Source organism: Prionailurus viverrinus, chromosome B4, assembly GCF_022837055.1.
Source record: "Prionailurus viverrinus isolate Anna chromosome B4, UM_Priviv_1.0, whole genome shotgun sequence".
Lineage (NCBI taxonomy): Eukaryota > Metazoa > Chordata > Mammalia > Carnivora > Felidae > Prionailurus > Prionailurus viverrinus.
In genome coordinates, this window is record NC_062567.1 from 94,069,903 (window position 1) to 94,083,204 (window position 13,302).

At 35.9% G+C, this 13,302-nt stretch overlaps 1 protein-coding gene across 1 annotated transcript in view; it reads left to right on the plus strand.

Moving 5' to 3' along the window:
- The window catches only part of TRHDE (thyrotropin releasing hormone degrading enzyme), a 397,960-nt gene that overhangs the window by 202,737 nt on the left and 181,921 nt on the right, over nucleotides 1–13,302 (plus strand). Inside the window, exons 4-5 of the mRNA XM_047868299.1 lie at nucleotides 6,192–6,346; nucleotides 9,094–9,207. Of these exons, the coding sequence (XP_047724255.1) occupies nucleotides 6,192–6,346; nucleotides 9,094–9,207 (269 nt within the window). The remainder of the gene's footprint in view (nucleotides 1–6,191; nucleotides 6,347–9,093; nucleotides 9,208–13,302) is intronic.

The following is a 13,302-nucleotide window of genomic DNA, read 5'->3' on the forward strand; positions in this document are numbered from 1 at the left end:
CTCTTACTTTTAGAACATGGAGTTTGAACTTGATCTTGTAGCAGAAAGTATCTGAGCTGAAGGACACTAGACTAGAGCCAGGGCTTTGATATGCCCAGAGCTAAGACCAATACATCTTATTCTAGATGACAGCTGATGATGATCTGTGAGCCCATAATCTGACTGTGGCATAGAGGAGAGGCCTGATATTGAACACTTTTTTTGCTAGTGGTTATTTAATAATTTAGAGTACATTAATGTAGATATTTACAAAGTTATACATCAGAACACTGCCACTAATGCTGGAGACTGTATTTTGATTTGTATGTGTTATTAGACCCTGTTTGGTGATTCTTTGGACCTTTCCACATAGTTTCAGTGTTCCTCTTAACATAGTTTTGTCAGGGGCATAGGACATTTTCGTGGTTATTGGCTTCCCTTTAGAAAGCAGAAGAGGAAGTTGCAAGGTTATCTTTAGGTTTAAGCCAGATTAATGAAAGGGGTCTGTTCCAGAAGAAATAGTACACTGGGGGCTATCAAATAACAGTCTACCACAAAGGTGCTTCCATATTTTCCTCTGGAGCTCAAAGAAAGCTTCTGGGCATGTGGGAGGTGACAGAGGACATTGGAGTAGGTGAGAACACTCAAAGAAAACTGGTAGAATGGGTTAAACAACAATAACAAAAAACCTACAGATGGAAATCCTAGGAACTTTGATTTTCAAAATCAGAGGATGACCAGAAAATAAAAAGACAAAACAAACCAAGAATATAGGCTAATCTCAGAAGTGGAGGAGAAACATGGATATACAGTTATAACAGATTCTAATCCACACTATGATAATTCTCAACAATATCAAATAAGAACTGAGAAGTCTCCATGAGATTTTGTGATTTTAGTTAGCAGGAGCTGTTGCAATGCAGTGTTAAAGGTAGAAGGCAAATTATAGAACACTCAAGGGAGCAAGCAGATAAAGTCAGATTTTTATGTTAATTTATGTAATTGCATTCACTAGTATTATATGAATATTTGCTATCTGCCTATAGTTTTTAAAACTGTAGTAATTAATTGGAAACAGAGTACTATGCATAATTTTATCCTGGATTTTCTTTGAATTTCCAAGTAAATTAGATTCTGAAACATTTGAATTTTCTTCTGTTTTCAAGGCATATTAAAGAGGATGTTGCACATTTTAATGGCTATAGCCTCATGACAAATTTATTTTTGCAAAAATTGAAATAATGTAATTCATTGTGAATACATCTTAACAACTTCAAAGTTAAGCAGAAGAATATTTCACTTCATGAAGGTACTTTCTTTTAAACAGTTTGAGTTTTATTGACATGCAGTAAACTGCACATATTTAAAGAGTATAGCTTGATGTTTTAAGATATGTATATACCCATGAAATCATCACCCTAATGAACATATCCTTTACTTCTAAAAGTTTCCTGTTGCAGTCTTAACATCTCCCGTTTTCTTCCCCAGGAGACCACTGGTCTGCTTTTTGACACTATACGTTTGTCATTTTCCAGGATTTCAAATAAATGTATGATTCATGCTGCATATATATATATATATATATATATATATATATATATATATATATTCTTTCTTTTTACTCAATATAACTATTTTGGGATTCAACTTTGCTACATGTAATGATCGTTCTTTTTATTGCTGAATGGAATTTTGTTATATGGATATACTACACTTTACCCATTTACCTGTTGATAGACATTTGATTTATTTCTAGTTTTTGGCTATTGGAATTAAAACTGTTAAGAGCATTTGTGTATCACTGTGTATATGGATATATGCTTCATGAAGGTATTCCTAAAATATAAATCTTTCACAATATAAAACTATATACAAATATAGAAATATTAAGATTCCTTAACATAAAGGTATAGAGCAGAGCAGGTATAAAGGTATAGAACAAAATCCAAGTTTCTTTGGTATTTTGTTATAAGGTTATTATGTGTGTAGTAGCATCATCTAAATTTTTTAGATTTGCTTTTTTCCCCTTCTGCTATCCACAGACACAATTCCCTATGTCTATTATAAAACCTTTCTGTGTCTGAGGAGCTGCCTCCTGTTCCGGATCCTTCTGTGCCTTACTCTGTCCTCATTCACTTTTTCTGAGTCTAGCTTCATTTGCTTAAGAGTTCTTGTGTGGCTGTTGTATAGCCTCATTACCCATTATGACTTCTGTGCCCTCAGACCTCTGGAAACCAGTGGGAACCAGTTGCCTGTTTGGGTCACCAGTGCTGGCATCTTTGACACCAACCTTTCACTGGCCCCTCACTGCACCCTCTTAACGCTGCTAGTTAGGCATTTGCTGTCTGATGACTGCCCCCTAAGCGTACCTTCCTCTTTATCACAAATCCTACACTCTGCATCTGGCTCATGTCTGGAGTCCTCTTTCTGTGCCATTTGAGGCAATCCAAATTCCAGGCTGTGGCCTGATATGCTCACTTACTTTTGGACACCTGACTACTCTCAACTCTTGGAGGACTCCAGCATATAGAAATGCCTCTGTTTTCAACAGGCGTTGTTCCAAAGGATCATTCATAAATCCACATGCTCCTTCAAGTAAATGACACCAGATGTGCTACTGCTATTGCCATTGCTGGTGGCAGAGCTGACACAGTGTTGTTTTTTTGCTTAGTTTGGTCATATTTAGGGAAGGTCTCATGTTAAAATCTTAAGTAGAAGATCTATTTGTTATGTGTTTGCGGTTTGTTCCTCTCCTTTACGTCCTTAAGCCTCACTGACCTTTCTGTTTATCCAATATATTCATCTCATTCCCTCCTTAGAACCCTTACATTTGTTGTGTCTTAGAACACACTTCTACAAGTCTTTGGATAGCTGGCTTCTACCTTCATTCACACCTCAGGTGAACTGTGATTACTTTAGGAGGTTGGCCTTGACCATGCTACACTCAGCCCATCAGTCAATCACTGTCTTACTCTATTGCATTTTCTTTGTAGAGCTTAGCATTCACTGAATTTGTTTTGTTCATTTACTCTTTGTTAATTGACCTCCTCTTCCTGCACACACCCACATAAGTTCCATTAGAGCAGGGAGTAAGGAGCTTGAAGGACAGAACAGTTCTTGTATTGAGCAAAAGAGTTGTTGAATAAATACTTGTGTCAATGAATGCATAGAGTACCTCTGACTGCCTGTTGAAATCCTATTTGTCTTTGGATGTCCCACTCAAATGCTCTTTCAAGAACCTCTCCAACCAGACGTTTTTCTTTCTCTCACAGCACTTTTTATTCTCTGTTTCTCGGATTACGCTTTCATGTCTCCATTCTTAGATTAAAATGTAGTGGATACAGGGATCATATTGATTTATTTTAATATACATCTCAGACTTAAGGACACAGCAAATGATGAGATGTTCATTGAAATGATGAATAAATACAATCAACTATATTATAAGACTGCTGACCATTTTATTCTTTTTCTTATTATGAAATATTTAAAGCATACTGAAAAGAAACAATAATATTATAAATAATATCTATGTACCTATCACTTGTTTTTAAAAAATAATATTAAAAACAGATTTGAAATCCCTTTCAAATCTGATTTATAAGAAATATGTATTTGGTTATCTGAATGATCAAAAATGTATTTCTCATATATATTTGACATATATTTCTCAAATGTATTTAGTCTTCCTATAAGATTTTTGATTTAGTTTCCAAAACCCTTGGAATTTCCTAAGGGTTGAGAGTCTTTGTTATGTTAATACAAGTTAATGTTAGTGTCTTTGTTATGTTAGTGAGGTGAATTTTGAACCCTAAGGATGGGGGCTGGTCTCCAGTGGAGCTGACCCCAGGATGCTGGAGTGGAACTTTTAGCCCTACCCTTTAACCTCCTCCTGGGAGGGGAGAAGGGCTGGAGGGTGAGGTCCATTGCCAATGGCCAATGATTTGGTCAATTGTGTCTATGTAACAAAGTCTCTGTAAAAACCCCAAGCGTTAGAGTTCAGATAGCTCCCTGGTAGTAATCAGGTAAAGATTTAGGGAGAATGGTGCACTCTAAGAGGGCATGGAAGCTTCACACCCTTTTCTCATATCTTGCCCTATGCGTCACTTCCATCTGGTTGTTCCTGAGTTATATCCTTTTATAATAAACCAGTAATCTAGTAAGTAAAAATGTTTCTCGGAGTTCTGTGTACCTCTCTAGCAAATTAATCAGACCTAAAGAAGAAGTCATGGGAACCTCAGTCAGAAGTACAGGTGACAACCTGGGCTTGTGACTGGCATCTTAAGTGGGGAGGAAAGGACAGTCTTGTAGGACCACACCCTTCATTTGTGGAATCTGATGCTATCTCTGGGTAGATAGTGGCAGAACCGAGTTGAATTCTCATATATCCTGGGGTCCAAAATTGCTTGGTGGTGTGGGAATCCTCCTCAACCCTGGGTTGAAATGGGGTCCAGGAACCTAAAGACCATTCTGCAGACCCTTTTCCCCCTTTCTTTCCTGAAGCAATCATGATTCTGAATTCGGTGTTTATCATTCCTATATGTTTGTGATTGTATGTGCACTTTACCACTACTATCTGTCTGGGTATGTGTGTGCATGTGGGAGTGTCTGTTTACAACATATGGTATTCATTCTGCTTATTTTTAAGTAGTTTATGGTAAGGGTCATTCTACACCTTGTCTACTTGTCAACAAGTCTACTTGTTCCCTCAACATTATGTTTTTCAGATTATCCGTGTTGATCTATATAGTATAAGATCTAGTGGTAAGCTCGTTCATGTCAATTGCTATGTAGTATTCCTTTATATTAACTATTTTACAGTTTCTTTGTCCACTATCTTGGTGAAAGGCATTTAGTTTTCCCTTTTCACTCTTAAAAACAATACTGCAGCAAACATTCTTGAACCAATTTTTTTTTCTTGACACCCTAGGGAGTTACTCTAGATTATTGGGAAGTAGAACTTTTGGGTCAGAGACTGAAAATATTGCATCATTGTGGTTAAAAGCAAGGCCCTGGAGTCAGGCTGCCTGGGTTTGAATCCTGACTCTGCCACTTGCTAGCTTTCCCAAGAAGCAGTGAGCACCAGCTATTTACAGCCCTTATGAGCATGCATACCCTACCTCTACCCCTGGCATCATGCAGTCAGCTTGGCTTAGGTCCCTTTGGCTCTGGTGGGTCCTGCTAGAGCCAATTCCCAGCTGCCACTGCCTGCCCCTGGAGCCAGAACCCAGCAGGACTGTGGCTTCACATGCGATCACTGCTTTGCATTTCTGTACCATTTCTGATCCATGAAGAGATTTATTTTCAAGCCTGGAGATATTTTTTAGTTTTCTCTTTTAATATTTTATTTATCATTGCTGTGTGTTTGGAGCCGAGGGAGTACATCAAAACATGAACTTATTGTGTCACCTTAACCAGAAGTTGATAATACCTCTACAGCCTTTTAAAACAAGCACACATCTTAGAATCATCTGATCATAGATCTTTGGAGCTGGAAGGGATTTTAGAGATAATGAAGGCCAATAACCTTATTTTATAGGTGAGGGAATTGGGGTCTCGAGAAATTAAGTGATTTACCGATGTCATAGATCTAGTTAATGGTGCACGACAGGGCCAGAACCAAAGCCTGCGGGTTCCCTCACTAGTCCTTTTGCCACTACGTCCACTATTACAGTTTTCTCTATAAGCTCTATTTGCATGTGAGATTTTATTTTTAACAGACTCAAAAAATAAAGGAGGATCTCAACAATTAGAACAATGACAGGCCACATTTTTAAACTGATCTAAGATGTTTTCTCTCAAAAAAAAATTGGGGTAAGAGTAAGAGTCTAGTATTCACTGCATTGAGCTGAATGTATTTTCGTTGGAAGGCACGATGCCTTTTGACTCTGTAGATTTCTGCTGCATTTGGTTTCCTTGACTCCCTGAAACTTATTAGGATGGGCCCATCAATAATGGTGCCGATACTTCCAGCCTCCTCCAGCACTGGGTCTGAAAATGAACTGTGATGAATGTATATGGCCAGCATTTACGGTGATAGCCTATATTTCTGCTGTCATGTAGAAATGGCAGGTAGTTTAATTTAGAAAAAAAAAATTACCGAGAAAGAGCAAATATTCCTTTTCATTAGGATTTCTGGACTTTTTTAGGATATGAATTTAGAATCCGGTGTGTTTGTTAAAGCCTTTGGAATTGTTTTATTCTATTTCTAGATCTTTTAGCTGTGCCTAAGCACCCGTACGCTGCTATGGAGAACTGGGGACTAAGTATTTTTGTGGAACAAAGAATACTGCTGGATCCCAGTGTTTCATCTATTTCTTATTTACTGGATGTCACCATGGTCATTGTTCATGAGATATGTCACCAGGTATGAGAAAAAGGATCAGGTGTAAGTATAATTGGAAACTATTGAGAATGCAGAACGATTTTCAGATACTTAGATGAGGAGCTAAATTATTTTCCTCCCAATTAAGTTTTAATTATATAGAGAGCACTGTGTAGTTGTTTTTGGATGATATGCCATTTTCCTCAGATGACAGCACAAACCAAAGAAAACACACTGATCGTATTGAATAAACAACTGTCCTTCAGTTTAGTTGAGGAGTGAGATAGCACTGCCACCCAGAAGCCTCTTTGGAGACCCCACCCAGTCACGATTCCTTGTCAACCTTGCTTTATTTTCTTGTGATTATTGGTGTGTATACATGGTAAGTGTAGTAGTGGCAGTGATTTATTGCATTGCTGCAAGATGCAGCTGAGTTTTGTGTACGCGTCAAAATTTGCTTTTGCTGAAATCAATTTGTTATTCCCTTTTTCCCATCACACAGACACTTAGGAAGTCTTTCACTAACTCAGCCATACACTCTTTGTTCTCAAATGATTGATATTTTTTTGTCTTGGCATGTTTAGAAATTCATATGTAAATTAGCCAACTTTGTAGTGGAGCTGAGATAAAATTAATTTCATTTTGATTTTATGCACTTTCTTACAATGAGGGGAAGGTATTACAGGGATTTTGCAACGCTTATTTGAATCTTGATTCTAGTAAAAAAAAAACAAATTGGAAATAAATGTTCATGCTAATAGAAAGCAATACCTGTCCTGGTAACTATAGATAGTTTTAAGTTAAAACACTAGAAATCTCATTGTGATACTGTATGGCTTCAATTTGTTATAACCTAAAATACTTTTAAAAAGCTTGGAAAACTTAAGAAGGAACTATGTGGAAAATGCTGTCAGCAGAAGAAAGTGAACTTCTAAATGCTAATATGTGAACAATGACTTCATGATAAATTGGTCCAGACCATAGGACCATTTACCTCAATGCCAGCCTTTTGCAAATGAACCTGTAAGATGTTTGTACCTGTCATGTTGCCCAGGTTGGGCATGTGTTCCTTGCCTCAGAGATTTAAGGGGATCCATTGTACCGATAATTGGGGTTCCTCAACTGTGCTAAAGAGAATGGTTTCCAGTGAAATATAATTCTTGGAGGCATAAGGGGTTTCCTTTTTGCACATTCCTAGAAAAAATTACTTATATAGTTCTGTTGAAATAAGAGCACATTGATGATGTTATCTTTGTTCCTAGAATTGGATTTCATTTATTCCACATTCTGAGTTACTTTCTTGTTATAGCTTAGTAGCGCCAGGCTATTTACATGAGGAAATGGACCAGAAGCCGGGAGAAACAGAATTTCCACTATCATTACCAAATTATTTTCTACACTACCCTCTCTCCCCACCTATGTATTGTCACAATTCTTAAAACAGGCTTTCAATTTAGAGGAGAAATCTGCATTTTGATCAAGAATAAAAATTACTTTATGGTCATCAATTTATTCAATGTTATCTCTTATTTGTATTTCAATTAGAGATCCTCTTGAGTGACTGACACTTTATTATAATATTGAAACATTCAGTCACGAAGCTCTTTACTGGAGCTCCTCAAGCTGTACCCGATCTGATATCGTCTGCCTCCTCCTTCCGTTTCTTAAATATCTCATTCCCACTTAGGGTCTTCATACTAAGTGTTGCTTACACTTCTTCCCGAGGTTTTCTCGAGACTGGCTCATTCTTATCATTAAAATCTGAGCTCAAATGTCACCGGCTTGGAGAGAATATTTCTGCTTTTACAATCTAAAGTGGCTTCTCCCTGATTGCTATCACTTTATTAGGATCTGAAACTGTGTTGTTCATTTGCTTGTATATTTTTTATTTTGTGTCTTACCTCATCCCCCCTGTCTCTACAGTAAAGCACCAGCTGCATGAGAAGAGACTTTTCTGTTTCTTCATCATTCAATCCAGAGTCTTTAGGATAGTTCTGGGCATGTAACGTTTTTGGTTCTGTTCCTAAGGAAAAAAAAAAAAAAAAGAATTTCTTTAACTTTTTGCTGACCTAAGCAAGGATTTCAGACTGACATATCACGATCTAACCAAAACAACAATTAAAAATGACAACACTATTTTTCATGATGGGATCTTAGAGATTTTTCTGGTCTGACCCCTTTATATCATAAGATCATGGAGAGTGAAGTGTGAAGCATCATGAAAGACCTTAGCTCCTTCAATCAACCAGTGTCTTCTCTGAGTTGCCTATGCTACGGGAAGGCAATGCTTCAATACCTTCTGTGCTGAGTCACTCACTGCTTAAGGCAATACGTTCTGTCTTTGGCCATCTCATTCAGTTAGAGGGTCTCCTGTATTTTCAGCAGACATCTACCAACCTGGATTTCCATCCATTAGTCCTAATGTCCTCGTAGGGCCACAGGATACAAGTCATTTCCTCTTCTACATGCTAGACCTTCAAATATTTGAAAATAACAGTCATCAGTTTTTTCTCCTGAGTTCTTTCTTCTCCAGTGTAAATATTCTTTTTGTATTCTTTAATCCTTATATTTTTTGTTCTTCCATTAATGAATTTATAAAAAAACTAATGTCACCCAAGCAGTTGAATAAATCAATAACTATTCTTGCCAAAATACATTTTAAGATCGTAAGATCAATCGAGGAATGAATTCCAGTTATGGTAATCATAGTTTAATACACTTAATTTTAGGTAAAATAATTCTGGGATAAATTTGATTTTATATGATGCTCATTCATTTTTCAATTCCAGTGGTTTGGTGACCTCGTGACTCCTGTGTGGTGGGAAGATGTGTGGCTGAAGGAAGGTTTTGCTCACTACTTTGAATTTGTTGGTACGGACTACCTCTACCCTGGCTGGAACATGGTATGTGCATTTTTCTTTAGTTGTTTGGAATTCCTAGTGAAAGGTTGATCTGTTGTTACATTGGGCCTATATTATCATTAGGGGTAATTGAAAATACCATCTGAAAATCGAACGTCCACTAAAGAAAAAGTGACCAAAATTTAAATTTAAATTTAAATTAAATTTGAAGTATTCCAAAAGAGTTCTGTTTTACTTATTAGAACTGAATAGAGTCTGACTGGTTATGTCTCACTGAACTGTGAGATCATGACCGGAGCCGAAGTCGGATGCTCAACTGACTGAGCCACTTGGGCGCCCCTACAGCTTTTCTTATTAGACATCTTTTAGATTGTTGCATTTGATAACAAAGGAAAATTATCCTTTAATATCAAGAAGGTAACAATAATTGGGGCGCCTGGGTGGCGCAGTCGGTTAAGCGTCCGACTTCAGCCAGGTCACGATCTTGCAGTCTGTGAGTTCTAGCCCCGCGTCGGGCTCTGGGCTGATGGCTCGGAGCCTGGAGCCTGCTTCCGATTCTGTGTCTCCTTCTCTCTCTGCCCCTCCCCTGTTCATGCTCTGTCTCTCTCTGTCCCAAAAATAAATAAAAAACGTTGAAAAAAAAATTTTAAAAAAAGAAGGTAACAATAATTAACATGTAGTATTTTAAGTATATAGAATATTTCAATACATAGAAAAATGAGACCTTACTATTTCTTCATTGTGACGAAAGCTTAGCTAAAATAATTGCTTATTTATTTGCTTATTTACAAAATACATTATGGTTATTTAAGATATAATACTTAAGATTAAATGACTTGCTAAGTCACTTGCTTCATTAACTTCATGAAGAGTTATGCACATTACACCTGTACTCTAAGAATATACCCATATGTCTGAACCTGAAGTAGGATTTGTTGTCCCTTAAATAGTAATGTTTCCAGAACATCCTAAAAGAAAAAGTGGAGGGAAGGTGTGGTTTTTATATATCTTTTAATATAAGGTTTTCATTCTGTATATGTTTTTATTAATCAGTAAGTGGCTATCTTATTTTTAAATGAAACCCAGGGTTTATGTTGTTTTGGAACTTGAATTTTAAATTTAGTTTAAGTGATACTGTGTAAAAGTTGCAAAGGACTAACATTCATTAACTTCCAGAAGCTCATATTTCACCCGTGATGCAGCATTGGTGATAACACATATTTATTTGACACTGCTCTTTTTTGATGTTTAAATTATTAATAATAAGTGATTGTCTAATTATCTGCCATAAGTATGATTTGAGGAATATTTAAACCATGATGAAATATTCTTTATATAACTTCTCTACCATAAATTTAATCAACTTCTGCCGAGTTAAAAAAATCACATATCTCCCAGAGGAAATGTGATAATAGTAATACCATATCGATATGTTTTAATTATGTTCATGCAGTTTTGACCTTATTTTATAAAAGCAACATGGTTCATTTGATTAAGTAATGAGATAATTTTACTTAGCCTTCTGTATCTAGGTATGTATGCATATATGATACAATTTTAAGAATCTTACTTGAATGGTTTTATCATGACATTGAAAAAATTGAAAATGCTTTTAAAGGACTTTGTAGAAAAAGAATTATTTATTCTTTTAACAAGTGATACTTTGAAATTGAAATGTTTAAGGATTTTGAAAATACTCCCAAAATAGCCCTAAAATATCTTGATTTTTAGCTGAGTTTCAATCAACTTTGTTTAAAATTTTCATTTAATTTTTATTATGCTGTGGATTGTTACTGATTTATAATTTCATTATGTTTCAATATTTAAAAAATGACCTCATTACAAGTGACATGCTACTCATATACGTAAGCTTTCTTTTTTTAAAATTCATTCAGCTATCTATCATAAAATCCCTTCTATTCATCACTATGAAAAATGCGTCTTGGATTAAAAAGTAATCAACAGAATTATACATGGGCTGAAACCTGACAGCTTTTGATGGCTTTAGCATGGCAATATATCCCAAGTTTCAATGTCTTTATACTGGATTTTGTCTTTGAGTAATTTTTTTTTGTATTCTTTCATCATTTTTATCAGTTAAGTTATAAATGCAGGCCTTCTAGAGAACATATTTATAAGAGGTATTGAAAATGAGTATCAGGTATAAATAACCCACCTGGGACTTTGTCCTTAATAGAATATAGACCATGAACTAGAAGTATAAAAACTTGGGATGGTAAGATACAAGATTTTATTTCTTATAAATCCATATTTTATAATTAAGAGACGGGAATTAGGGGTGCATGGGTGGCTTAGTGGGTTAAACATCTGTCTTTGGCTCAGGTCATGATCTCACAGCTCCTGAATTCGAGCTCCGCATCAGGGTGTGTGTTGATAGCTCAGAGCCCAGAGCCTGCTTTAGACTCTGTGTCTCCCTCTTTCTCTCTGCTCCTCCCCTGCTCACACTCTGTCTCTCTCTCTTAAAAAATAAATAAACATTAAAAAAATTAAAAAACATTAAAAAAAGAGACAGGTATTAATGATGACATAAATACAGTGATATAGAAGGCTCACCTTATTAAACTAAGAAATGAAAGAATAAACTCCATTACAATTAATTGGGCAAAAGGGAGGAGGAACGGGTCTTATTATCATGTCTCTTTATTATTCAGATTGTAAAGATTATAAATACTTTCTGATCTTTAATTGCTTTTGCTATTTAGTAGCTTTATTTAGTTTGTAGAGTATCTCAAAATCCCAATTCAAAAAGCCTATGAGAAGAAACTACAAATAAATTCCTCCTCCATATATCATTAATATCTTCTTTGAAAACAAAATTTTAAGAATAAATTAGCCCCATAGATAAGAGGATATTAAGTGACTTAAAGGCTGTGCCAGCACTATTTTTCATAATGGCATCAGCAAGATTAGAAGAAATACTAGAAAGAAAAAGAGTGACGGCTGTGTCAGCAGTAACTCATACTATTGTGATATGCACAAAAGCTTACCTAGGAGTGCAAAGCTTGGGCTTTACTACAGCTTAGCCTAAAATAGAAAAATCAGAAGTCAGGCTAGTGTTAGGAGTAAAGAAATTCAGGAAGCTGACCTCTTTTGTCTCTAATCTCAAAAACGGTGCTTTTTATCATTTTTAGACACCAGGTCTCATCAAGCACTGAAATACAATTTCAGTTTGCTAGGGTGATTGCTATGACAATATACCTTCAATGGAATATCAATAAAGAAACTGAGAATTACATAATCTTATTAAGGAAGTTCTTGTTCTGATTTAGGCCAGTATACCTAAATTAGCGTGCTTAATTGTTAGCAAAATCTTAGTGAGAGAAAGAGAGAAAGAGAGAGACAGAGAAAGGAGAGTGTTCAGAGCCAGTTCCTGATACAAAAGTAATCAGTTTTTATATTAGAAACACTACATGGAATAAAAACTATTATTATAGTTTTGTTCCCAACAAACTAATCAAGTTTACCATTTTATAGATGTGGGCCTTTGATGTGAGATCAGGGGAATGGATTGGAAAGGGGAAATTCAGATTCCAGGAAAAGTGTTTCACTTCTCTGACTCTTATCATTTGAAAAATGGGGCAATTGTTCTGACTTATCAGGCTCACAGAATTTTGGGGAAGATAAAATATCTTGCAAGGTCTTTGAAATGTATGAGCCACTATACAAATGTGAGTAGGCATCATGTACCTAGAAAATAAATGCTCCATTAGAAAAGTGCATTGATTTTATGTATAGATGCCCTAACATTTCCAATCCCAGTTATCTATTTTGACACCCTAGATTCATAAAAATTATGTATAGATTACAAAATAATTTTTATAATCTTTGTATCTGGACTCAGTCTCACCAAATCAATTCTTATCTATACTGGCAGCGTGGATTATTCTATAGGAACGTAAGCCTTATATAATGTTTCATTCATCAAACAGAAGTGTCAAGATCATCAGAAGCAACTTCTTCAGCTCAGGGCTAAGGATACATTTCAGGGGCAGCAGGTAGTCTTTTTGCTTGATGCTATTTCATCAAACTTGGCTGTTAGTGACAACATTATTGGAGGGATCAAGTTACAGTATGATATTGATGGTAGTCACATTAAATTTTACTATGTTTCCTGGA